Raw genomic sequence first — 27,310 nt, forward strand, 5'->3', positions numbered from 1 at the left:
CTAAGCAAGCGGCCTTACCAGGGGTCACCTGTGTCATTTTCAGGACGTCAGAGTGCACCCATGCAGTGGGGTACGTGTGCTCGCCCAGGGCCCTCAATAGGAAGGGCCATCTGGAAGGCAGCCTGCGGGGCCTGGGAGCCCGCCACCACGCACTGGCCACCGGGCTGTGACTAGCTGCCCTTGCTTGTGCACCACCAGGCTGACACTCATGAGCATTTCTGTTTCCTGGAGGACCAGTGGTCACGCAGAGGCCTGCCAGTCCAGTCTTAGAAAGCACGTGGCTCTTACATGGCTCCCAGCTGCTGCGTGTAGGGAGAGTGTCTCCAGCCTGGAGAGTTAGTGACAGAATGACCTGTGAATTACACAGTGCACATGGGGGAGAGAGGCTGCTCACTGCATTCGGGAAGCAAAGCACTCCCGAATCGAGTATTCTTCGTTTCTCTGTTAAGTCTCGTGCGAGAAATTGATCTGTAACTGCTTCATAATGAATCATGCCATAGATTTCAGTAATAAATAGTTAAATAAGTCTCAGGTTATCTTGTTTGATACTGCACTTTAAGGTGGGATCAGAGAAACCCTGAGAGCAGTGTCCTGGGCCTCAGGAGGACTGCGGACGTCCTCACTCATCTGTCTGTCTGTCTGTCTGTCTTGGGGTTTGTGTGAGTCCCTCTTGAGACTCTTAAAACAGCTGGAGCACGCCTCCCCCCAGTAGATTGACATGCTGACTTGAGCCCTCCATAGCAGGTGTCAGGAACTTAGCGCAAATGCCCCAGTGGCAGGCAGCGCTCCACCCCCTCAGTCGGCCGGTCCGTGTTCCCAGGGGCCTCGGTCTGAGCCGATCCGGCCCTGCCGCAGCGGTGATGGAGAGCGTCCTTTGTTGGAGCTGCGGCAACAGCAGCAGAGTGAGGGCCCCCGTTTTCTAAGTGGGCAGCACTGGGGGTGCCGTGTGCTTTGGCAAGGGCTTTTCGTGAGAAGGCAGCATTGTCTGGCTGTAAGGCAAGACTTAATTGTTTCAGCAAATCAAGTAGTCTTTAGGGACTTTAATCAGTCAAATCTGATGCATGGATGAGGTATTAGAGAGTTTGGGCCTGTAAGGCCATTAGTCCTTGGTCTCTCTCTCTCTCTGCCTGTTTTTCTTGTGTGTTTATGTATGTAAATACTGTAGCTCCCACAGATTTCTGCTAGTGATCTCTTTACTGGGAGAACTTAAGGCAGCAGGTGGGTTATAGTGGTGTAAAAGGAAGAACAAGGGGATCTCGACACCCCGGGGTCTGTGGTTTAGTGCTCTCTTTGGGGTGTCAGCGCTGTGCCGTGAGAATGTGAAGCGTGTGTGCTGCCCAGCTGACATCTTCTCCTGGCGGGGCGGCCCATCCAACAGTGTGGCAGGAGGGGCCCCACACCCACTGGATCGGGCCCCTCTGCTGTTCCGAGGCTCTTCCCATCTTCTCCACTGTGGCCCTGCTCTTCCCGCCCCACTTGGAACCAACAGTGTCCTCCTTTTCCAGATACACATCAGGGGACGTGAGGGTGTGGGACACCCGCACCTGGGACTACATGGCCCCCTTCCTGGGCTCGGAGTCTGAGGAGGACGAGCCTGGAACGCAGCCATATGTCTCCTTTGTGAGGATAAACAACTCGCTGGCGGTGGCGGCTTATGAGGATGGTAAGTAACCGCAACCCTCCTCTCTATTAAGGGGAAAAAAAGGCTTTACAGAAATTAAGCAGCTGTGGCCGGCTCCCCCCTGTAATCCCTCCACGTACACGTGGGCACACACACATGTTCGCACACACATGTTCACACACACTCAGTCTTGTCTTTTTGTGAAGAAGTTGGCCAGTCACCCTCAATGCGTCAGCGGGCATTGGAACACAGCGCCCATTAGAACTGGCGTTCGACTCCTGCTGGAGCTGCCGGGCTGTGCGCGGGTGCCAGGCTCGAGGCTGGCCAAGCCGTCTTAAGCAAATAACTTGTTTGGTGTAAAATATTAAATATACTTGGCCTACTGTACCTTGGTCTCTGCCTGGTCCAAAGGGAACGGTGCAGAGGGGTCGACATGGATAATTGATCGACAGATCCGGAAGTCGAAAAAAAGGCAGCGCCTCCCTTTTCCTGACACTGACACACCGCACGAGGCAGTTTGTGGCGGCACGCTGTCCCCCTGGGGCTGCCTTCCGTGTACGCGCACCTGTGGGTTACAGACGTGGCTAAGAGCAGTCTATGACAGAGACACTCGGCGGTGCGAAGCTAAGAGGGGTGGCGGTTTCGGCGGCCGTGGGTGTCCTGGACTCTTACCACGTCCCTAGCTTCCGCTGTCGCGTCGGGTTAATTTCCCGTCGCGGTGGTGCTGCTGGTCTCAGAGTCTGTGCAGGGTGGCCGGTGGGCCCAGGTGGACAAACCAGCGGTGAAGTGGGTAACGGGGACTTTTCTGTGCATGAGCCATTGGGGGAGAAAGTAGAAATTAGGGCTGAAACTCAAATATGTTCATTTTATGATTTTAACAACACGAACTCTATTCTTTTGGTTTGACATCAGTGGACACCACTGGTGGATTTTTTTTCCAGCCTCTAAAGATTTAGCCAAGCCGGTTGGTTTTGGTGTGTGACATTTTAGGTCTGTGTGTTGAGGTTCTGGACAGACCGCACGCGGGTGGCGTGGGTGTGTTTGCTGCTTTCCAAATTATCCATGTGTCTTTTTAAACAGCGCTGCAAAGGTTGTAGCACTTTTAAGTTGTAGTACTTTTAAGTTTTAGAATTGTCTAGTAGCCTTCCCTGCCACACACACGATTGTCCTCAGATGGGGAAACCGAGGTGCAGAGTAACCAGCTAAGGGATCTGCTTGAGGCTGAGTCATTAGTCAGTGGTGAGTCCAGATCTGCGGTTGTGTCTCCGGGGCCAGGCGTGGTTGTAGCTCTGATTATGTGATAGTACACGCAGAGCCACAGAAACATGCACCTGACCGAGCTGTACCCCGTGTCTCATAGCTCATGACCTTGAAAGTGCAGTGTGAGGTGATGTGTGAGTGTGCGGCAGGTTTTCCCTTGTCAGTCGGGATTGTCTCTGTCCCCCTCATTGCTGTTGTGCCACAGAAAGGTTGGGGGACCGTGTAGATTGGACAGAGAAACCACTTCCTTCTGTAAATACATGGCACATAATTGCCAAAATATATTTTAAATACTTAGTTTTAAAAATTGGTAGAATTCGAACAGAGCAAAAAAGTCTAACACGTAAAAGGAAATGTATCCAAAAAGAATTTGAAGGGCCCTCTCTGCCCCTCCACCGCTGGACCCCCTCACATTTTACGTGCGGGTCCTGCTCTAGGTGTTTCTCCGCACCTCGCTGTCTTCACCCAGCGCCACACCTGGGGTCTTCCTGTGCTGGCCCCTGCAGGTGAACTGCCTCTCCCCCAGCCCCTGCAGTGCCGCGTCCTGGGGCTGAGCCGTATGTACTCACTGGGGCCCTCAGTGAGGCACACTGGGATTGCTTGTCTTTGTTACTAAAAACAGGGCAGCAAGCAGTGCCCTCGAACAGATGCCGTGATGGACTTGTGCAGGTGTGTCCGTGGGGTGAATGACTAGCAATTACCAGGTTGGAGGCTGCAGATGCTGCATGCTTTAATAAAGAGTGCCAGATCCCCCCGCCCACCCCCAAAACGTCCCTCCAGTTTATAGTCAGTCTCACCAAAAGGGTGTGTTTCCTTGTGCCTGTTGGGGAGGCGGAAATGGTGCTTCGCTGCGGTTTCCGTGTGCTCTTCTCCGTAAGTGTACATGGACAGCTTTCCACCGTGTTGCTATTAGTGGTTTATATTTCTTTCTCTGCAAGTTGTGCATTCTTTTCTTTCCCCTTTTTTTCTTTGGGTTATCTTTTGTGGTTGAGAAGAAAGGACTAAGAACTATTTCAAATATCTTTTCAATTTGTCTTTCTTCAGTGGACTGTGTTTATGGGTTGTTATTCTGGGTGGTAGTTGTGTGAGTGATTTTAATTTTTTAATCCATAAAGGGGTGGATTTTATTTTGTGATTAATATTTTTGACCAAGTAAACATTTTTAGGGATATAAAATCAAAGTAATACAAACAATAACACAATGGTCATATATTGAGACATCTTGCTTCTGTTTACTTTGTCCACTCAGTACTAAAGCAACCATATATTTCAGTTTGTTGTCGATCCTTCCAGTATTTCTGCATTGCAAATATAAGCAAATATGAATGTCAGTTTTTTATTCCTCCCATTTGAACAAAGGATGACTTACTGCCTTATACTATTTCATAACTTGGCTTTGTTTTTTCCACTTAGTGCCATGTCTTTTTTTGTTGTCTAAATTTGATATGTAACATTGTATAAGTTTAAGCTGGATAGTATGTTAATTTCACACATTTATATAGTGTAATACAATTGCCATTGTTGTGACATTTATTACATTACATAATTATAACACAATTTTCTTGTCTGGATTCATTATACTTAAGGCTTGTTTACTACTTGGTACAAGGTTGTACCTTTAGACATCGTAAATCATTTCTTAGGGTAACCACTGTTTTACTGTTTTTCACAGGTTTGGCTTCCTTAGGTTCTACATATAAGTGATCACACAGTACTTGTCTTTCTCTTTCTGACCCGTCTCACTTAGCAGACGTGCTCAAGGTCCATTCATATGGTCACCAGTGGCAGGACCTTGTCCTTTTTCATGGCTGAATAATATTCTGTTGTAGATGTACCATGTGTTTTATTCATTCACCCATTGATGGGCACATGGGTTGTTTCCACCTCTTGGCTGTTGTGAATGATGGTGTGATGGACAGGACCTATCTCGAAAGGTTGCCTGTGCCAGTGTGTACAGTGTGTACTTGTTTTCCATCCCTGTGAAGTATTCTGTTGTACAGGTGCCTCGGTTTCTTCACACAGCCCCTTCCCGAGGAAAGGGTGTGTTGTTTCTGACCCTCTGCTGTTGCGGTGCCATCGTGTGTGACATTTCGTGTAAGTGTAGGAAGGAGAGCTCTCCATAAAAGTGCAAGTGGGGTAATGTTATTTTGCACTCTTACCAGCAGGGTATGAAAGCGTGCTCATCTCCTCACGGTTCTGTCAGCAAAGTCTGTGTCAGATGTTTAGGTGTTTGCCACTTTGGTAGATAAGAAGTGGTATCCAAATGTAGTTGCAATGTACATTTCTCTTAGGGTGAGTTTCCCACATGTGTACCTGCCTCTTGCACATCTTTCTTTTTCTTCTGGTTGTTCTGTGTTTAAATCTTGTTCAATATAGAGTCCACCCTGGAATGGTTTTGTGAGGTAGGGATTTGAGCGTAGCCTATTTCCAGCGTCCGTGTTTAGAAAGCCCCTCTTTGCCTGGCTGGTTTGCGGTGCTGCCTTTACCACCTGGTACGGGTGAGTTCTTTTAGCACTTCGGTCTGTTTCTGGATGTTGGCTCCTGGCCCAGTTGGTCCGCCTGGTTGTTCCCATTGGCATCGTCCCATCTGCCGGCCGTGTCCTTTCGGGGTTCGTGTCCTGCTCTGGGGATATCCCCACTCTGGGTGCAACCTGCTCTGCTTCCACGGCTGCACGTTTACATGGGGATCTTTGGTGTGTCTCGAATTCCTGGTGGTATTTGGGTTGTTCCTGTGATAAGAGCTCTTGTGTTTTCCTGCTGGTCTGTCCCTCTGAGTTGTTTTGCCAGTCTGGTTGGGGCTGTTACTGTTTCTGAGATAAACAACAACTTCTCACGTTCCCCCCCACACCTCAGGTGGCATTGTCTTTGGTTTCCCTTTGGTTTAACAGATTATCGCTGCGATATTTGTACCAACATATTTGTGAGTAGCTACTTCTGGGCAAAGATAGATCGGACTAATCAAATTTTCATTCTACGCGGCTCCTTTCCAGGAGCAGTGAGCAGGCACTTCTTAGGCACCACAGGGCAGAAAGGAAACTTACCTTGTGGGGTCTGCTAGTTAAAATTTGTGACTGTGCCCCACAGAAGAGAAGAATTAGGGATAGAATGTGTTATGATCTTCAGCCCCCCGGTTGTGCCAAGAGGGGAGCTCTGTGGCTGTTGAGACTCCTGGCTGGTCCGCACACACAGGCCTCGGGTCCAGAGTCCAGAGAGGGAGCCTGCTGTGGGAGACAGCGAGTCATCCCTTCATCCCCCGCAGCCTCCTTGCCCTGCAGGGACACCGCACACCCCCCTGGGGTGTGGAGGTTTGGCAAGGTGATCCACAGTTGCGATTTTTTGAATTCCAACCCACTGGCCTCATATTTCTTCTGCCTTGTTTCCGATTGTCAGCACTGGCCGTCCTCCAGTTTGATTTTACCACTAATTGTGTTGCACGTTACCGTACCGAAATGAATCAAATCAAAATGCTTTTCCTGGAGCATTAGATAAAGCAGGCGAAGGTTTTGAGTAATGAGCAGATGCTGCTAATGCAGGGACAGTGGGAGACCTTGCCAGGACTCCATCTGCTCCATGCTTGCCTGCCCTGGCCCGGAGCCACAGCATCAGGGAATGGCAGCGGGGAGCATGCTGGAAACCCACTCCCCGTCCACAGAGTTTGCCTGGAGAACTCGCTCTTTGGAGGAAAATGAGGTGACACACTTGTAGGTGCAAAGTTCTTCTCTGTCCCCACTCCATGCGGGGAGGAGAGACGAGCCCCGGTGCATGTTAGCATGCGGGAGGCTAGCTGGGGCCCTACAGCCGTCTTCCTGCGGTGCCATTGAGCAAGGCAGCGCGGCTCAGCCACCTCTGCGGCTCTCCCGGTGCAGCTGCCTGACCCACGTGCTCCACGGTCTGGGGCTGCTGCCCCAGGCTGACGACTGATTTCCCACCCACCGACCTGCTGACAGTGGACAGAAGTGGGGATCTCCAGGCTCCTCCGCAGCAGAGAGCAGTGGGGCTGAGTTTCAGTTAGGCAGCCACCGGGGCAGATTTTGTGTTTAGAAAAGATCAGTTCTGGACAATTTTGCGTGTTTCTTGTTTGTATGTGGATGGTGACATTTGAATGTATTGCCCTAGCCTTTGAACGCAGCATTCAGTGTCCTGCTGTCCCCGGTCGAAATGGAAGCTTTGGACGCGGGTTGCGAACTCACTGAAGCACTGCTGGGAGATGGCGGGCAGCTGGCCATGGCTTGTGGGGAGTTTTGTGTTTTTTCCAAGACTTTTCTTTTCTGGTCATTTTTCTCTTAGAAGTTTCAGTGATCGTTCTTGCCTGAAACCTTTGTCTGCTGTGCTTATTAGCTTTAGGAGTCATATTCAGCCTCTCAGTGAACAAAACAAATGGGACAACTTTCTGACAAAAACAAAAAAATACCCAGTGTAGTCCTTTTAAAAGATAAGATACATGAGTAAATTTAAACAATTTCTTAACACTAGGAATGCCCACATTTTAAAGCCATCCAGAGTGGAATTAATATTGAAATGCAGAGCTCTGAACGGAGAGGGCTCTTTCTGTGTAGGGAAGTAACTTCTTAAGGCATTGAACTTCAAAGTCGACTGGTGTAGACTAGGGCACTGGATTTCACAAGTGAGCTGTAGGAACTGTTTCCGTGACAGAGGAAGTTGTGGGTCAGAAATGCTGTTTGAAAGGTTTTTACATTCTCAGAAAGAGGAGTTTGAAATGCTGCTCGTCCAACGTTTGCTGACGGCCGCTGAGACTGATCAGGTGTGGCTGCAGACAGGGCGGTGCACCCAGGTAGTGGCCCGTGGGTGCAGTCGTGCATGTGGGTTGTGAGGCCTCTAGGAAGACATTTAAAATCTGTGTGTTGGTTAGACTAGACTAAAAATAGTAAAAACAATCTGGATCTTTTGACTTTGCAACGGAACCATGCCGCAAGGTCTCAGTGTTTGAATGTGCATTCAGTAGTCACAGGCTGTCGGCACCAGAGATTGCCTGCATGCCTTTCAGTGCTTTGTTTTTCACACCGAGGCTGCGCAGATGCATTCTAGAGGTCTGCAAGCTCTCAACTTTAAAAAACTCTGCAGAGGGAGGTTCTCATGCAGTGGGTGCAAACCAATGGGATCAATTTCTAATACAACTATAAAGTTTTGAAATTATTAGTGAAAACAATCTAAAATATTTCTTTCCATGCAGAGAAAACATGGCACATTGAATTTATGATATGAGGTTTGGCGTTAATCCTTTGGCTTATTGGATGGTTTTATCTAAAACTGATTTTGAGTGAGATGTGGTGTGGTGCATGAATTCAAAGTAGCTGCCTGTCTTACTACAGTTAAGCTTAAAAACAGGAGGGAACTGTAAATAGCACAGGGAAGCTTTGGGAAGGTAGCTGAGATTTGAGAAATAAATTGTCCAAGTTCTTAATGTAGCTTATGAAAACCAAGCATAAGTTTGTTTTCTGGAAGAAAATTAATAAAATTTTAAGTCAGGATTTAATTTCCTTTTCAATACTTACCATTTTGGTTGTAGCATTTATTCTATTCTAAACCCCAGGGCTCTTGTAAAGCAGGAATAAATATATTTATGGAATGTATTCTTGATTTAAGAGCACAGTGTGCCTTCTTTTGAGGCAGGCACGTAGGGTAGGGGGGCAGACCAGCAAGGCCAGGGACGGGTGCAGCAGGAAGTCTGCGTGTTTGGGAGGTTGACGACAGGTAGGGAGCTTGAGCAGGTACGTGTACTGAGGGTGCTGGGGGCCAGTTTTCTTATTATTGGGGAAGGGAGGTGCAGCTGTGGAAAGCAGGGAGTCAGAATGAACCCTGTGGGGCTGGATAGTAATAGGAGGTGTCTGTAGAATTCTGATTTTCAATACAGACAGAGAAGTACATGGAGGTATGTGTGTGTTTGTGTGCACATATGTCCACATGTGTTCTAGTTTTGTTTGATTAGAAGGTGTAGACCCAGTAACAGCCCAGAGGGGATTATTAGCACAGCAAGTACTCAGCTCTTAAAAATATCACTGTCCACTGAAAGGGGCCAAGGCCCCCTGGCAGGAAGGCTGACTCCAGGCCTGGGGCAGAGATAAGCTCCAGATATTTGGAAATTAAACTACATACTTCTTCTAAACAACAAAAGATACTAGGAAACATTCTGAACCGAATGGAGATGAAAAACAATAGGTCAGGGCACATGGGATGCAGCTAAAGCAGTATTTAGAGGGAAATTCATAGCATCAGCTGCTTCTCTCAAATCAGCATTGTAACTTTTTTACCTTAAGAAACTAGAAAAAGAAGATAAAATTTAAAAAATAAGTGTAAGGAATAAAGTAGTAAAGATAAGAGCAGAAACCAATGAAATAGATGAGGGGAAAAAACAATACAGAAAAATCAGTCAAATAGAAAACCTGTTCCTTTAAAAAGATCTGTCATATTAATAAACCCTAGCCAAAGTGATCAGGAAAAAAAGAATAATTACCAGCATCAGGCATGTAAGAGGGGAACATCATTTTAGATACTGCTAATGGTAAAAGGACTATAATGAAATACTCAAACAACTTGGTGCCGGTACATTAAACCAGTGAGATGAAATGGATAAATTGATTTGTAAAAGACACAAACTCCAAAGAGTCACTTAAAAAGAACTAGAAAAACTAAATAGCTCTATTTTTATTTAAAAATTGAATTTGTAATTTATAAGTCTTACACAAAGAAAGCAGCAAGCTCAGTGGCTGTACTGATGAATTCTACTACATATTTAAGGAAGAAATAATGCCAACTTCATACACTTCTGTAAAAGTAAGCTAGGAGGAAACTTCCCAACTCAGCTTATGAGGCCAGCATTACCTTGATGCTAAAACTAAATACAGAGGAAAAAGAATAACAGGTACATGAAAATAAGTAAACCACAGATTGATATTCCTCATGAATGTAGACGTAAAAATCCTCAATGAAATGAAGTGGACCCTGCAATACATTACAAAGATGATGTATCAGACCCAGTTAGTATTCACCTCAGGAATTCAAGATTAGTTTAACATTTGAAAATCAGTGAATATAACTCATATTTATAGACTGTAAAGAAAAAACGTATGATCGTCTCAATGAAACAAAAAATGTTTGACAAAAACCAAGTTGTGTTCATGACGAAAACTCTTAGTTAATTGACGTAGAAGGAACTTCCTACATCAGCTTGAGAGGATCTATGAAAAACCTGGACCCTGGCTGGTGTAGCTCAGTGGATTGAGCATGGACCTGCAAACCAGAGGATCGTGGTTCGATTCCCAGTCAGGGCACATGCCTGGGTTGCAGGCTAGTTCCCAGCAAGGGACGCACAAGAGACAACCATACTTTGACATCTCTCTCCCTCTCTCCTTCTCTTCCCCTCTAAAGATAAAGAAATAAATAATTTTTAAAAAAGATTAAAAAACCTGGAGCTGATTTTACACTGAATAGCAAAAGGCAGTACTTTCCCTCTAAGGTTGGAGACGAGGATGTTCACTTCCATAGCTGCTGTCTAACACCGAGCTTGCCTTACTACTTAGTGCAGTAGTAATAGTTTGATAGTGCATCAAAGTATAAGATAGTGGGTGACTAATTCAGCAAATTATGTTTGTCCCATAGCTGAAAACTACAAAATATTCCTGAGAGAAATTAAGGAACACCAGATAAATGGAGAGAGTTGCCATGTTCATGACAGATTGAATGTTGTTGAGATAGCAGCTTTTCTCCAGTTGATCTAGAGGTTCAGTCCAATCCCAGTCAAAATCCCTGCAGGCTTTTGTGGGGGAGCAAATGGTATGCTGGTTCTAAAATTTAAAATCTAAAAAAAGGGTAGGGCCAGGAAGAGCCAAGAAGAATTTTACAACTGCAGTATGAAGTGTGAGGACTCACCCTACCGGATTTCAGACTGCCCGTAAAACCATGGTAACTGGCACTGGGGTATCGGCACAGGGGACCTGTAGTCGGGGGGATGGAGTGACGTCCAGAGGAAAGACCCACCAGAAGGGTTTGACAAAGATGCCGAGGGAATTCAATGAAGAAATGATCATCTTTTCTACAAGTGATGTCGAGACAAGCAAGTATCTGTATGCCTTTTTCCCCCCAGGAAAGTGGACTGAAACAGATTATAGACCTAAATGTAAATATATAGATATATATATATATATGAATGTATATACATAGGTGTATGTGCACACACACACACAAGCACAGGTATATATAGAGACCTAAATGTAAAGATATATACATATATACATACACACATATGTAAAGTAATGTAACAAGCAGATATCTATATGCCTTTTCCTCCTCACCCATGAACCTTTTACTTGGTATCATAGGAAAGTGAACTGAAAACAGATTATAGACCTAATGTAAATGTATATATATGATAGTGCCAGACCCTCAGTTCTGAGCATCCCCTGGGGGACGTGGAACACATTCCCTGTGGGTGAGGGGACCGCTGCACTCTGAGTCGGTCCTCTTCCTGGCTTGTCTCCGTCCCTGGCTTGTCTCCGTCCCAGGCTCTCCGTCGCAGGCTCTCCGTCGCAGGCGGGCCGAAGGGGCAGGAGTGTGCCGCGGTAGTAGAGGACTTCCTGGGTCGGCACCTCCCTCCAGCCCTCCGTCCCAAGGCCGTGAAAGGCTTTTCTGCATATTTTTAAGGGTTCGACGTACAATCTTGGAGGTGAAGACCTGCTTGTTCTATTTCCTAGGAGTTACAGAACTTACTGCGCCAGCTGCTAGTATTGAGCAACAGCTGGCGCCTGGCTTTGGGTTTCTAAATACCAGTAATTCTTCAGGAACAGGGACCAGAGCCAGGGCATGACCCTGGTCATCTTGTGAGGCCAGAAGGTGGGGATATTTAAAAATAAAATGAAGGAAGCGGCAGCTTCTATTTGTAGGACAACAGAACGAAACCGGAGCTCCTAGCCACCAAATCAGTGACAATTTGAGTACCAAAATAAGATGATAGCAATGGATTTTAACCTATAGAATGAAGTAAATACCCATGAGTCCGTACTGAGATGTGAATAGTTTCGCCTTATAGCAGCGTTTCAGTTAATACATGGAGAAGGCACGAGAAAACAGAAAACATTTGGCAAGTACCACGATGTTAATCATCGTGGGCATGAATCATCAGTGGAAACTAAAATCAGTGTGATGAGAAACAGGCCATTTACATGGTCTCAAACTCTCCTCAAAGAGAAAGATAGTGACTTCATGGTGGGGAAGCCTGGCAGTGCCACCTGAGCCAGGTGATGGAGGTTGTCAGTACCGGGCACGAGACAGTGCGTCCTGTGCCCCTTGATGTCACACCCTGAAAGGACATGACCTTACTTCTGTGCTGTTTTCGCTCAAAATGCACAACTTGATTTTGAACATGAGTGAACATCAGACAATGATGAGGTAAGCTTGCAGTGTCAAGTGTCTTCAAGTGTCAAGGTCATGAAAGGACAAAGAAGGGCAGAATTGTCCCAGTCGGGGTGGGTGAAGGAGACATGACAATTCAGTGCAGTGTGGAAGTCTAGATCCTGGACCAGAGAAAGGATGCCGTGAAGACAGTGGATGCACTTCAGATAAGGTCTGTGGGTGAAACATTGTATCAGCTTTAATTTCTGGCTCCGTGCGGCCCTGGTCAGGTAACGTGCCAGCATTCGGGAAGCTGGGTGAGGGTGTGCTGTGGCTCTCCGCGTAATCGCTGCAGCTTTTTAGTAAGTCTGAAATACTTTGAAATTAAAAAAAGAATGTTAGATTATGAAACAAGGTTGGATTCTTTTTCTCATGGCAATGGGAATGCAATGGTTCTATTTGTTTTTTTAAATATATTCTATTGATTATGCCATTACAGTTGTCCCATTCCCCCCTTCACTCCCCTTCACCCTGCACACCCCTCCCCCACCATTGCCCCCCTTTTCATTCATGTCCATGTGTCACAAGTTCTTTAGCTTCTGTATTTCCCATAGTATTCCTGCCCTCCCCCCTGTCTATTTTCTACCTACCCTCTATGCTACTTATTCTCTGTACCTTCTTCCCCCCTTCTCCTCCTCCCACTCCCCTGTTGCTAACCCTCCATGTGATCTTCATTTCTATGGTTCCACTCCTGATCTAGCTGTCCTCTTGGCTTGCTTTTGTTTTAGGTGTGGTTGTTAATAACTGTGAGTTTGCTGTCCTTTCACTGTTCATATTTTTTATCTTCTTTTTCTTAGATAAGTCCCTTTAGCATTTCATATGGTGATGATGAACTCCTTGAACTTGACCTTATCTGAGAAGCACTTTATCTGTCCTTCCATTCTAAATGAGAGCTTTGCTGGATAGAGCAATCTTGGCTGTAGGTCTCTGGATTTCATGACTTAGAATACTTCTTTCCAGCCCCTTCTTGCCTGTAAAGTCTCTTTTGAGAAATCCGCTGACAGTCTGATGGGAACTCCTTTGTAGGTGACTGTCCCCTTATCCCTTGCTGCTTCTAGGATTCTCTCCTTCATTTTAATCTTGGCTAATGTAATTATGATGTGCCTTGGTGTGTTCCTTCTTGGGTCCAACTTCTTTGGGACTCTGAGCTTCCTGGATTTCCTGGAAGTCTATTTCCTTTGCCAGACTGGGGAAGTTCTCCTTTATTATTTGTTCAAATAAGTTTTCCACTCGTGTCTGTTCCTCTTCCCCTTCTGGTACCCCTATAATTTGGATGTTGGAATGTTTAAAGATGTCCTGGAGGTTCCTGAGCCTCTCCTCATTTTTTTTGAATTCTTGTTTCTTCCTTCTTTTCTGTTTGGTTGTTTTTTTCTTCCTTCTAGTCCACTCCCTTGATTTGAGTCCCAGTTTCCTTTCCATCACTATTGGTTTCCTGTGCATCTCCCTTCATTTCAATTAGTTTAGCCTTCATATGTTCCTCTAATTTGTGGCTAAAATCAACCAATTCTGTGAGCATCCTGATCACCAGTATTTTGAACTGTGCATCTGAAAGGTTGGCTATTTCTTGGTCACTTAGAATTATAGGCTCTGGAGCTTTGAGCTGTTCTTGAGTCATAATGTTTGGTCTGTTTGCACCTGTTATGTATGAGGGGCAGAGCCTTAGGTATTCACCAGGGCCGGGCAACCCAAGTTGCTGGGTTGTGACGCTCTATGTGGGGGTGGGGTCAGAGAGGGAAAAAAAATGGCGCTTTACTCCGCTCCGCTCTCCCTCAGATTTCTGTCCCCTCTGCGGCTTCCCACAAGCAAATTGGGCCGCTCTGGTGCTGGTTCCTGGGTGTGTGGGCCCGTGTACTCTGCAGGACCCTGTGGGTCTCTCCAACGAACTCTCTGTGGGCCTGGGAGCCTCTCTCGGCCCCTCGACCCTGAGAAAGTCTTTCCAGTTGGTGCTTTTAGGCTCTAATTCCCGTCGCTGGGGCCCTAGCCTGAGCGGTATGTCTCACTGTTCGCTCCTTCACTTGGTTTGTCTGTGCACGAATGTGTGATCGCAGTCAGCCAGCCGCCCTGCGCCCTCACTGGGTCCACCCATCGCCAGCCCACACCTGGGATCCACCAACCGCCTCCGTCTCTGCTCCTGGGTCAGCAGGACTGAACGGTCTTTCCAGCCCAACCCCGCTCTGCAGCTGACTCCGGCCCTCTTACCTGTCTGGCTGAGTGGTTCATTGTTGTCAGACTTCTGTACAGTTCAATTTTCACTGTTTTAGCTGTGTTTTGTTTCTAAAACTTAGCTGTCTTTAAATTTAGTTGTGGGAGGGGGCACAGTGTTTCCACCTATGCCTCCATCTTGGCCGGAAGTCTTCTATTTGTTAAATGATCACTCAGAAGAAAGATGTTCTGCCCCCTCCCTGTGTCTGGTTGAGCTGGGGACCCCGGCCTGGGAGCTCCCCTCCTAGGGGTGGCCACGCCGCCCTGGGCCCTCAATGTGTGCTGTGTTCCTGCGTCTCGCTGCTTGTCCTCCACCCCCCTTTCTAAAGATGCATGGTAGTGAGTGTCTGATCCGTAGTATTTAGTTTCCAAAGAACACTTTTTTAAAAAACAGTGTAACCATTTTATTAAAAAATGTCAATATTTAGAAGTATACTGAAAATGACATTTTGGGGCACAACTGAGAACTTAGGATAAGCAGTTGTTGTTGGTTTTGTATATAGAATGTGGATGGGGGACCTAGGTTTTTAAAAGTATTTTCTTCTGAAGACACTGGTGTTAAGGCAGGCGGACCCAGGGGTCTGGAGTTCAGAACTCTGTACTGGGCCCTACGGATCCTCCTCACTCCTTCTCACGTGGCGGGAGCCAGAGCCTGGCCCTCACAGGCAGCGTCCCCCGGGCACACCCACCTGCCTGCGTGCTCGGGAGAGCCGCCCTGGGGTCCGAATGCCGAAGTGAGAGGTCAGGCCATCGAGGGTTCCATTTCCTCATTCACACCTGGTTCCACGTAACTCAGAACTGATGGCTGTTTTGCCGTAATCTAAATTTTTAAATGTGGAGTTTTTCTTTTTATTGTCTGAGCCATTTAATACTTTTATTGAAAGGGAATTGATAGTGCAGTTTTAAGGTCTTTTGAGGATTTGGTATGGGGTTTCCAAAAGCTGCAAAATGTCATCCCTGGAATTTGCGTTGTAAACTCGCCTGTCCTGAGAAGTTGTTTAGTGGCGTAGCTACGGAAACATTTGTAAACACAAATAATATTTTTTACTTTCACAAGGTATTAGTTTTGTTACCCTTTCAAATTATTGTTCTTAAAAACCCTTTTATTATGGTACAGAACAGTGTGATGAGCCCCCACATACTCATCACTTAGCTTCGACAGTTACCAGTGTCATTCTTCAGTTGCATTTCTGAATATTACAGTTATGTCAGTCAGCATATGAGTGCAGCTGTTTTTGAAGATAGACACATTTTCTCTTTAGCAGTAGGCAGTATTTGAGAAAGAGAGAAAAAAAGAGAGAGAACAAGGAGGCTAGGACTGCATGCGCCAACCCGCCTCCAGCCCAGGCCCTGTGCTGGGCTGCCCTGCCCTGCCTGGTCTGGTCCAGGAAGTGGGGACAATATTGTGGGGGTTTTTGGGGTTTAATTCACCTTAACCCATTGATGGGTCAGAAGTAGAATTTGAGTTTTTAACTGAATTTTGTATATCAGAGTCAAAGATTATGAAATCATGCAGATTGAGATCAGACTTAATAAATAATAAATAATAAAATATCCCATTATTAATTATATTACTATTTATAAAGATGTACATACAAATGATAATAAATTGTTGTACTATTACATGTAGAAAAACAAATAGTATCAACAGATAGATAGTAAAAAGTGCTCTTTCTCCACCGATACCTAGTCCCCTGATTCCCCAGATTCTCTTGCTTGTTCGTCTAAAATGCAGCTTTCAGAATACTTCGTGCTTCCTGGTGTTTTGTTTGTTAGTGTTATAAGTAGCGGAGTTCAGCTTTGGAGCTGCGTGTGGTGGGAATGCGGAGGACGAGGCGCCTGCGGTGGCTGCAGCATGCGGGTGGAGAACAGATTGCAGGGCGCTCTCTCCTTCCCGAGACCACTTGTGATCTGGCCCTTCTTTATGGCCCTTGCTGTTTGCCCTGACACTGTCACTCACAGGCCGCCTCTCCCACGAATCAGATCGTTTTGTCCTCTCAGCCTTCACGTTCCCTTTATGTTTCTGGTGTGCACTTCATAGTGATGGTCTGTGGGCTTAACGAGGAGATGGTATGTTGAGTGAGTGCCACGGGTCTATTTAGATTCTTGTGAAAACGCCTTTTCTTTTTTTGCAGAGTTTCTTTTGACTCCTGCTTCATATCTGGTAGGCAAGTGTGTATTTACGTGGTGGAAACTGAGATTGCCAGCTGTCTTTATAAATAGTTAGCTTCATTCGGTGTCTCTGAACGCCAGTTAATCCATCCCGTCTACTTCACTGCTGTTGAGCAGAGCCCAGCCTCAGGTGTTCGTGGTGCAAGCTCAGGGAGGGGTAGCTCCTCGAGGAAAGAGGTGCTGGTTCGGAAAGCGCCAAAGACCACGAGACAAACTGCAGTTCAAGAACCCACCAGTCTGTGACTTCTTGAACTGGTAACCTGTTTAAAATGTTTTTCTGCATGAAAAAAGATTAGAGGGGAGGGGCAATACCAATTGTGTTTTTTATCAAGACCAGTTCAGCAGTTATTTACCTTTCAAGTAATTAGCATAATTACCATTATGCTAAAAAGTAATTTTGGGAAGTTCTGCCCTGAGCTCTTACGGCCCCTCCGGGACAGTTTTCGCTGGGACTTATCTTTTTGATGGAAGCCTAATTGCGATTTTGGCTTTGTGCACACAAACAGAGGCAGCTAATTGTTTAGGCAAATAGCAGATTAATTTAAATATGCATCCCTAATAAAACAAAAATGGTATCCATTATGGTCCTTGTTTCCCATGACGAGGAATATAAATATTCCATGCAAGTACCATTAGGCGGAGGTCTTAAGGATGGTTGACATTATTTCACAGTGGTAGCACTTTCCCGATACCAAGTAATCTTTACAAAAGCGAACATAAATCAGTTTAAACTCATTTAGATCCCATTTCCACTCTGCGCGGTTTCATTACCACACTCTGGCTGGCCTCCTGCAGGGGGTGGGAGGGGCGCACTGCACACTGGCATGGGTGCCCACCCACAGCTGCTGAGTGGGCTTTATGTCTCCTCCAAAGACTGGCCGTCGTTACTCATGTCACCAGTAATGACCTCTCCTAGTCTGGGGTGCACACGAAGTTCCTTTGGCCCTGCCGCCCTTCATCCGGGTGGAGGGAGGGTCCTGAGCCCAGAGAGCAGGTGGGCTGCCAGGCCCGATTCCTGTCTGCTTCATCGGGCCAAGGGCCTTTGCTCATTTTGCCCTTCCAGCTCCTCTGAGAGCCGAGAGACCCTTTTTCTTTTGTCTGCGTCCTTTTCGTAAATGAAGCAGCATTGTTGCGGCCCCACCACTAGCTCGGGATGAAACATCTTTTGTCTTGCTGCTGAGGGTTTGGGGGGGGGCGGGAAGACGCCTGCTCCCCTTTCAGTTTTCTTGGTGAGAGGCAAACGGGGCCCCCAACCTCTAGCTCTGAGGGGTCATGCCTGGTGTAGGGAGTGGTAGCAATGACCTGCCTCTCGTGTCACTACTAGTAAGAAACTAACTACACAGAAGCTCCCTTTGCATTTGCTGAGGTTTTCTTTTGTTTTACCTTGGCCTAGCGGGCAGCATAAATGTAGTAGACACCTTTGCAGGGGCCTCCTTGCTCTGAGGTCCCTCCCCAGCCCCCTAGAGGCAGGCATGTTCACAGTACTCGAGTTAGTCTTTTGGTCTCTGCTGGTTGGATGAGGATGGGGAACCCCCAGCCCTGGGTGATTCATGGATTAGGATGAGCAGATTAGGCCTTGGACTTCCAGTCTCAGTTGTGCTCTTGGAGCAGATGACTTCGTGGGGCTGGGAAAGTAGGCCGGTTTGCGGAGGCAGAGAAGGTGGAGACAGTTGCCAGCAGAAGTGGGGATGTGTGGTGAGACATGGAACTGCCTTGGTTCCGCGTGTTCTCCTCGTTCCTGGTTCTCATCCCCTGTGATCTCCAGTGATACTTCCTGCCCTGGGATTCCACGAAAGAGCCCCGTTCCCCTGCAGTCAGTTTTCTTTTGCATTTAAGCCATTCAGTAGGTGTCTGTTTCCTACAACCAAATGCTCTCTTGCTAAAACCTAAGGTGAAGAATGAATGGTCAGCAAACCTTTGGACTCTCAGCTGCGTCCAGTGCTCTGACGTCACTGGCACAGGGAACGCAGAGGAGAAAGCACACGCTTCTGCCACTTGCGAAGCCCAAGTGGCACCAAGCACCAGGTCTCTCTTATTCTGTGTCCCCAGTGCAATACGACTTAGCCTTTCAAATGAATTCACATCAGATGTAAAACCACCAGCTGTTTGAGAAGTGCCTGTACTTGGCTCTGACAGGGACTGACTGCTTTTTCCCCTTAACATCACGTGGTGTGTGTGAACCGGTTCCACCCGGAAGGAGAGTTACCTGCTTCTTTTCAGGGTCTTATAATTCTGTGGCAACATGGTGAAAAGGTAAGCTTCCCTACTATCGTACTGAACTTTGTATGTAAGCCTCCGTTGTATTTTAGTTATGAAAATGTTTGGGTTCTCTTCAATGTGAGTTTGGTGAAAATAGGGATCGTCTCTTTTTCATGTCCCCACACATGAGATGCTTGGTAGATGCCTCTAGAGTGTGGTGAGCTCCACACAGTTGGAGATTTTTTTTTTCTCTATTTTGACTAGTTCAGTGTGGTTTTCCTCAGTGCCTAGGATAGTGACTGACCCAAAGCAGGGGCTCAGTCAGTATGTGTTGTTGCGTTGATTTATTTTCAGCTAAATGTTGGTTAACGGAATGATAATCTGCTACAGTATTATAAAACATTCTTATAACTTGAGTATTTGCTATTCAAAGTCCCTGCAATTCTGAGGTTGTGGAAGCAGCCGTGATAGAGTTGGCTGATCTGTTGGTTGTCTAGTTACAGCATTAGCTCTCACTCAATACCCGTCCCTGTTGGCCATTGTGTCTGTTCTGCCCGCCTCGCCCGTGCCTCTTTGGGTCAGATGTCCAACAGCCCCCTTGCACAGGGGGATCGCAAATCCTGCAAAAGCTGTGGGTTTAGTGACAGAGATCCTGCAGGGCGCCAGCAGTGGTAATGTAAATACAAACGGCCTTTCCCCCATTTAAGTTTCTTTAAAAGATGTCGCCTGCTCGTGTAAAAATAATGATGACGTGGGTGGGGTTTATCACATGGAGAAATCAAAAGTGTGGCAACAACAGCACAGGAGGGAGGAGACGAGGCAGCTGCCGTGGCCTCTTGCTCCGTGGGAGCAGTCGTATGCCGTCCCTGCAGGTGGGCTGGGTGAGTTACGCGTGCGTGTGAAAATCCCACAGCACCCACTTATGAAACACAACAGAGGGCTTTGACTAATAAACCAACAAAGGAATTAAAACAGAAAAAGAGAGGGGAAAGGCAAAAAGAAAAAATGGGACAGATAGAAAAATGGTAGATTAAACGAGTTCTTCCCAATAATCACGTTAAAGATAAATAGTTCAAACACCCCACTAAAAAGCAACACCAACTGTATGCCATCTACGAGAAACTCACTTTAAATACAAACACCTGGCGATGTGGAAGGACGAACAATATCCGAGTGCTGGCGTTGGTCAAAAGGACGCTGGAGCGGCTCTGTCAGTACCAGGCCAAGTAGGTTTCGGAGCAGAGAGTGCAACTGGGGATGAAGAAGAACGTTCTATAACAAAGGGTCAATTCCCCGAGAGGACAGAACAGCCCTAAATGTTTGTGCAGCATCAGGTGACCCTGGGGGGCTGTGCAAATGGCAGCAGCACCGTGTGACGAGCCAGGGCCTGGCCAGGTTGCACACTGAACAGCCGAAGTGGATAAGCTACTGAAGATGATGGCACAACATGCGTCCAGAAGAGAGTTAAACTGGTGGGGCCTCAGGACGTGCTTTCCAGAACGACCCTTCTCAGGAAGGCTCTCTGAAACTGAGCCTTGTGGTGAAGGGGATTTTATTGCATACAGTTCTGTTGGAAAAAAATGATGCCAGCAAAACCAATACTTGATTAATAATGAAAAATGTGTTTATAGATAAACTCCATGTGTGCTTAGAGTGAGCTGTGGTTGAATAACTTCCACACTTGGCAGAACACAGGGTGAGTTTACGTCAGCGACTCATCGATCTCATAGTTGTTTTATGCGCTTGTAAACGCAGCTGCTCATCCTGCACTTCTAGGTTCCAGCCCAGCTCATCACGTACCGAGTGGCTGTGGACCGTTGTTCAACCACTCAGAGCTTCTGTCTCTTCTCTGCGTAAAATGGTGATAAGAGAGTAGGCGATCAATTTTTCAACTGTTTTCATCTCACCGCACACATGAACTGACTATCAGAATTCTGCGGTACACCAAAAAAACATATTTTTTGCTGATCTGACAAAATGATAAGTATAATTTTGATTGATTTACAAACAAAAATAATAGTAGTAATTATCTACCCTTATTGTTCCGAAGTGACTTTTAAAAATAATCAGGTGCCTATACTTATATATAAGGAATTCTGGTACTAAGAATTAACCAATCAGACTCAACCTTATTATGCAATGTGACCAATAAGATGCAGCTCTATTATATGACCTATATATTTATGTTTCAAGACAGGGCATTCACCCCGGACAGCTTTTGTGCTGACCATTGTCATTTTTTTGACGGTCTAAGGGAGAAGAGGTCAGATATTGCATGTTTTAAAGCTTCATGACTCAGCGGTTGGAAATTGCTGGAGCAGACTGATGAAAGTGTCTGAACGTTGGAAAGCTCGGTGCAAGAAGCAGCTTACTTCTCTTTACTGCAGATTGCGGCGTCTCCCAGCAAGTGCCACGCAGAGGTACTGGGAAGAGGCAGCGCGCCTGGCTCCTGTAGAGCCGTTGGCATTTTCTCCGGCTTATCTGTTTCTTCCGAGTCAGAATGGAAAGAATTTGCCAAAATATTTGCTGGGAAATGTGTTGTAGCGCCTTTTGCAATCTGCTTGTCCCCAAGTTTATTGTAGTTCTTGTACTGGAGATACTGAGTACTCCGTTTCACGTACGAAGGAACATTCGGCTTGAAAGCTCGGCTTTGGTTTGTAATCGCCGACTTAAGTCTTCTGACATTCTGAGAGTCTTGCAAAGCAGCCCGAATGTCTTATTTTCTCCCAAATGTGTTTATTTGGTGCTGCAGGATAATTTATACTCTTGTAAGATCATAAGTTCAAAGCGTATATTATTTAGAGACAAAGTGCAAAGCAAGAAGACAGAAAGATGGGAAAACGGATCACAGAGAGAAGAAACATGAAACGCTCTATCTGCTTTAGGTAATAGGAAGTTACGAGTAATAAGACTGGATTTACGGATGAGCAATAGAGGAAATTAGTTTTATTAATAGGCTAAATATGCTTTATAACACAGGAGGAACTGGAATACATAAAAGTAAATGTTGGTCTGCCTCCAGCAATTCATGTGGTTTCTCTCCTCTGATCTGCCCGACACCCGTGTGGTAGGTCCGCTTGTCTCCAGCTTTACCAGTGAGGGGACAGGATCACTGCTCAGAGCGCCTTACCTGCGGCCTTCAGCTCTCCAGCGGGGTGGCTGGATTCGCACTCAGATCACCACTGACTGTGTTATGTCCATGAATTATTTCTCAGTCAAATTGGAAAAAAATAAAACCAGTCAGAATTGTACAGAACATTATCTGGCTTGTATAGAAAGTAATTATTTTCTTAGGTAAACCTTTGAGGGGGAAGAAGTAGCTTAGTGGATAAGAATGATAGAAAAAGAAATTATTTGGTCAGGAAAAAGAAAGAATGAATGGCATTGCAAATACAGAAAAGTGCGTGTACCTGGAAGAAAAGTGTAAGTTCCTGTGGACTGCTGGCTCTCAAACTTGAGCTTTGGCTCCCATTGAGAACTTGTATTTCCAGCAAGCCCCCAGGGGGTGCTAATGGGCTGGGGCCGCATGCGGAGTTCACTGCCATGGACAGTCTGAGAAAGGTGGAGACACGGCCAGTGTGTGCAAGGAGGTGGATCTGGGCGGCAGTGTTCAAGGTGCTAGGGACAAGGGTGGATGGGAAATGGGATCTTTAACAAGTGTGGCAAAGTCCAGCTCCTGGTTCTTACAACTATGCACAATCAGGCACCATGGCCAGCTGGGGCTAGACGTCGTGGTGGTGAGGAAGGATGTGAAACACTTTTGGTGGCTGTTTCCAGGCTTTGTCCCCATTGGGAATGGGGCCTGGCCTTGGACGGGTGCTCTGTGGTTTGTTGCATAAACGAGTGACCAGATGGAAAAATGAGTTAAGGCCTCCTTACGTTAATACTATTCAGCAATTAATATATGTGCTCCCATTCTTCTTAGGTCTCTCTCATAAAAACATTGTTAAAATTTATCTTTTTGGTAAAGACAGTTTTTGGAAAACATTTCAGGATGTACGGGAGGCAGGAAATTTCCCTTTTGCTCCAGCCCCTTTCCCTGGTTCCTCGCCTTAGAATCACTGACAGTTTCCTACCTGCGTTGTTTTTCTTTCTACGCAGGGTTTCTTAACATTTGGGACCTGCGGACTGGAAAGCACCCTATTCACCGCTTGGAGCACAATGCAAGAATACAGGCGCTCGCCCTTGGCCGGGAAGATGCAACTGTTGCTACCGCCTCCGCTTTCGACGTTGTCATGTTGCGCCCCAATGAGGAGGGCCGTTGGCAAGCAGCTGCAGAATTTGAAGTTCAGAAACTGGTAAGCTTTAGTCTGGTCAGTTCATGTTTCCTTCATAGAACCTCTGAATCTAATACAAGCACATAGTAATGACGTTGGCAGCTCCCACTCACTCAGGAGCCCCCGTGGGCCTCGTATCCGCACATCTCACCACTGCCTGGTGAGACAGGTACTGTCACTCTCCCTAGTCACCCAGAAGCCCATGGGAACGCAGAGCAGTGAATGGCCCTGCCTCCGTCTCAGAGCTAGGAAGCTGTGACTCAGACCCCACGGGTGAACTTCAGGGCTGGAGTGTGTCATCGCTGTGCCCCTCATCCCCTTTCACATTAATGGGATGCCCACCCCGGGGAACTCTGAGGTCGGCTCTGGGCTAATGCATAAGGGAAAATGAGTCCAGCGCTGTCAGCCCAGACCTATGGCGAGGAGGAGGGTTTCCACCCTCAGCTCTCTTCACCCAAGTTCTTCTCACTTGGAATTGAGGGTGACTCTTGAGTGGAACTAGATTTACGTCAGCGTGATTTGGTACAGCCACCTTCCCGGTGCCACGTGCGAAGCCGAGCCAGCCGTAGAGAGTTATTTATGTAGAGCTCATTTCTGAGTTCGCTGGTACATGGGCCTCTGCATTTGCGTGGTCGGAGACGGTTGGGTGGTAAGAAGGACGAGCTTAAATCTGTCTGTGCTGAATATGGACTTAATTTAAATAACCTTGATTTTGGCACTAGTAGGAGACTGAACAGAAGAGCCAACCTCGAGCAATAAATTGATGGCCTGACCTGGAACACACCCTGTTCCTCTCCGTTTTCCTCCCAGTGGAAATCTCGTTAGACCTGAATACCTAAAAAGCCACAGCGTTACTGCTTCACCTTCATAAGCTCCTTGTCCCTTTAATGATCAGGTCTCTGCCTTTTGGGGTTAGCGTTTCCCTCCAAACTGCCTAAGGCTGGTGTCCTGTCCTGGGTTTTATTGGAAAAGCGTGAAAGCTCCATATTTGTTTGTTTTCAGAACGACCATTGTGCTTATTATCTGGTCTCTGATGGAGAACACTGCAGACCAGCTGTAAACACAACTCAGACAATTGCTTAAGATGTGAGGCCTCTGTAAAATGTAAATCCTGCTTTGGCAGTCCGGTGGCATCCTGGCGTGGCCTGCCGCTTTGAAGTGGCTTTATAGCTCCCAGCAAATGGCACAGCCGCTGTCAATCCGAGCCTCTGGGTCTGTCCAAAACCCAACGTTAAGATGAAATTCAGTGGCTCGACTGAGGATGTCAACTTTAGAAAAATAAGAAAGGGCTTTTAGAACAGGAAGAGGAAGTGATCCGGGGGCATGGGCTAGACCGCCTGCCACGTGTCGTTTCTTACCCAGGATGCGGGGCTGCCGCGGGATGCGTTGTCCCTGCAAAGGCACCCCCGGCTGGTGGAACGGGCTGTTTCCGCCTTCTCGGATAGGCCCCCCGAGTCTTGGTGGCAGTGATCCCACGCTCATAACGCTCGCTCAGCGTGTCCCTCCTTTGTGGTGGGCTCTTGGCTCCGGGTGTGGGGCTGCCACTCACGCTGCTGGGCCCGAGGATTAGCAGTCACCCAGATGTTTACTCTCTGTCTCCAGCTCCTGTGGACAGGCCTCAGGATTCAAGCCTGGGGGCTCGTTTGGCTGGTTACCAGGGCACTGCTGTCCTTTCACACCAGGGGTTTCCATGAGCGCACAGCATGGCTCGCCTTCTGCTTCTTAGTTTCCTCAAGAAGTGAAACCTGTGGCAAACTGCACCTGGGGGAACGGTGCCCCTTAGGGGTCTAGAAAAACTCTTCTCAGAACGACTTCCTCGTACACATGCGGGTCAGAGAAAGGGGTAGCACTGCCGTGGTGTCAAAATGCTGCTGGCCGTGGCCTTCCTGCTCTCGGGGACATTGAAACCAGGAGAGGGCAGAGGCCGTGTTCTGCTGTGTGTGATGTGCTCCCATGTGTACTGCTCATCCATGTGTTTGGCCCAGACTTATAGGAAGAAGATACTTTGTTCTAGTTTTGTGTTTAGTTTTTTATGTATTTGTTTAGAAACAAAACCAGTGATCATATTCCAGAGTATTATGTTGCATACAGATACTGTAACTGCTTTCTAGAGTTACACTTTTAATGCATAAGCATAAATGAAAGAATTAAAAACACACAGAGACAGAATTAGTACTCACCACGTATAATGCGCATCCATATTTTTCCCTCAAAGATTTGGGCAGAACAGGTGCACATTATACACAGCAAAATACGATAACTCAGAGGCTGGGTTGGCCAGAAGGTCCGTTTTAGTTACATAAAATTAAAGACACATCTTTCATTTTCACCGATAACTTCACTGATTTGGGTATTTCGAGTATGTCGGCTATCTCCATGCTAGAACGTTGACTGTTCTCGATTAGTGTCTTGACTGGGTCATTGTCGGCTTCAGCGGGCCCACCAGAATGTGCAGTGTCGTCCAGCGAGAAACCTCCGGCACGGAGCGTCACCGGCCAGCCACTCTGACACCTTGGTCAGTCACAGCACCTGCTCCACACACGGCACAAATCTACTGTTTTGCATTTCAGTTGCGTTTTTACCTTTCTTGAAATAATGAAGCATAATATGCCAGAAATGTTGCGTGTTCACTTCCACCTTTGGTATTAAAATGACTACACAAAATTCATCAATTTTGGTAAGTTTTTTTTAATGCACACTGAAGTGACAGCTGTCACCATACAGTCTAACGGAATCGTTTCACATGACGTTGAGGACCAGCACTACAGGGCCATCTTGCCGAAAAAGCCAAACGGACTTTTTGGCCAACCCAATACTTGGAACCTTTTGGCAACACATTTTTGGTATTTGTACAAATGTTAAAGTGTGGTTTCTGAACTGAGTGAGTTTTATTCCAGTAAAAACGGTTTTTTGGAATGGTTATTATACCCACGTGGTTCGGAATTTAAAGACCAGTGAAGCTCCCACAGTTGAGAAGAGCCACTTCCCCCGAGTCCCTCAACTCACTCCCCGCTTCGAAAGCCACCGTGGCAAGAAGACTCGTGTGCATACAAGCCGAGTGCCTCACACAGTTCCTCCGTTAACCCGCACACACGCCAACACGCTGCCCCCTGCTTTCTGGCTTCCTTGCTTTTCCCCCAGGTTTACCTGGGAGAGGGTGGCAGGTCATAAAGAGCGTCTCCCCGCTTGCTTCTGTGACTGCATGTGTGGTGTTCCCACGCGTAGATGGGCTGTGAGGTGGTTAGTCCCTTAGTAACGCGTGGTAAGCTGTTTCCAGTCTTTGGTGAGGACAGAATGGTGCTGCAGCAAGTGCCCTTGTACACAGCGTTCTGCGTAAATGCGAGCGTGTTTATAAGGAGAGTCCTAGGAGGGACTCGCTGGGTCAGAGGGCGGTGCACCTAGCACTACGGTAAGTTGTGGCCAGGTTTCCCCCTGGAGGAGTGGGACCAGACTGCCTCCCACCAGCAGCTGCAGTGGGACCCAGAGGTGTGGTTGCTCCCGTCACTTCCAGCCCCAGGTCTCATCAGGCTCTTTGATCTTTGCTGACATGACAGGTGAAGACGGTATTTCAGTTAATTTTTAGTTTGTACTTCTCTTCCTGGGAGTGTATTGTGTGCCTCCAACGATGAGCATCTTTTTTTCTGTGTGAGAGCTGTGTTTCATTTCCTGGGAACTGCGCCTTTGCCCCTGCTTTTCCTGGGGGTTGCTGGTCTTCTCACTGCCATGTAGCGGGACTGGGACACCTTTTGACCAAGTCAGGGTGACTTGTAGTTGGCCCTGAAGGAAGAAACAACTCTTGTCCTTTTCCAGGTTGACTACCTAGAACTGATTCCAGACACCGAAAGGCACCCAGTGGCAGTAGCCGCTGCTGGAGACCTGGTGTACCTGCTGAGGGCCGACGACTCTGCCAGAACCCTGCACTGCGTCTGCGGCCAGCCTGCCACCTGTCTCGACGTCTCGGCCACCCAGGCTGCTTTTGGAGTGAAGAGTCTGGGATGGGTGCACGAGGGAAACAAGGTACAGAAGGCAGGGTGTGCGGCTGACGAGACAGAGCGTCAGTTTTTATGTTTTAGAAGGCAGTTTAAAAAATTAGAGCCCTGAGATACATTTGGGGGGTGGAATGTTCAAGCACGTGAAAAGGATATGTCATTTTCTTTCTCTGCCTTTCCCCCAC

General features: G+C 47.0%; 1 protein-coding gene across 3 annotated transcripts in view; it reads left to right on the forward strand.

The window, feature by feature from the left end:
• Positions 1-27,310, forward strand: part of FBXW8 (F-box and WD repeat domain containing 8) — a 104,447-nt gene that overhangs the window by 46,382 nt on the left and 30,755 nt on the right. For 2 of the 3 annotated variants that reach the window (XM_037052190.1, XM_037052189.1), the window contains exons 5-7: positions 1,506-1,663; positions 22,961-23,157; positions 26,947-27,153. In XM_037052190.1, the coding sequence (XP_036908085.1) occupies positions 1,506-1,663; positions 22,961-23,157; positions 26,947-27,153 (562 nt within the window). The remainder of the gene's footprint in view (positions 1-1,505; positions 1,664-22,960; positions 23,158-26,946; positions 27,154-27,310) is intronic. The other variant, XM_037052191.1, reaches the window with a different exon arrangement.

The sequence above is a fragment of the Sturnira hondurensis genome, unplaced genomic scaffold (genome assembly GCF_014824575.4).
Source record: "Sturnira hondurensis isolate 20B ecotype Veracruz unplaced genomic scaffold, ASM1482457v3 Scaffold0007406, whole genome shotgun sequence".
Classification (NCBI taxonomy): Eukaryota; Metazoa; Chordata; class Mammalia; order Chiroptera; family Phyllostomidae; genus Sturnira; species Sturnira hondurensis.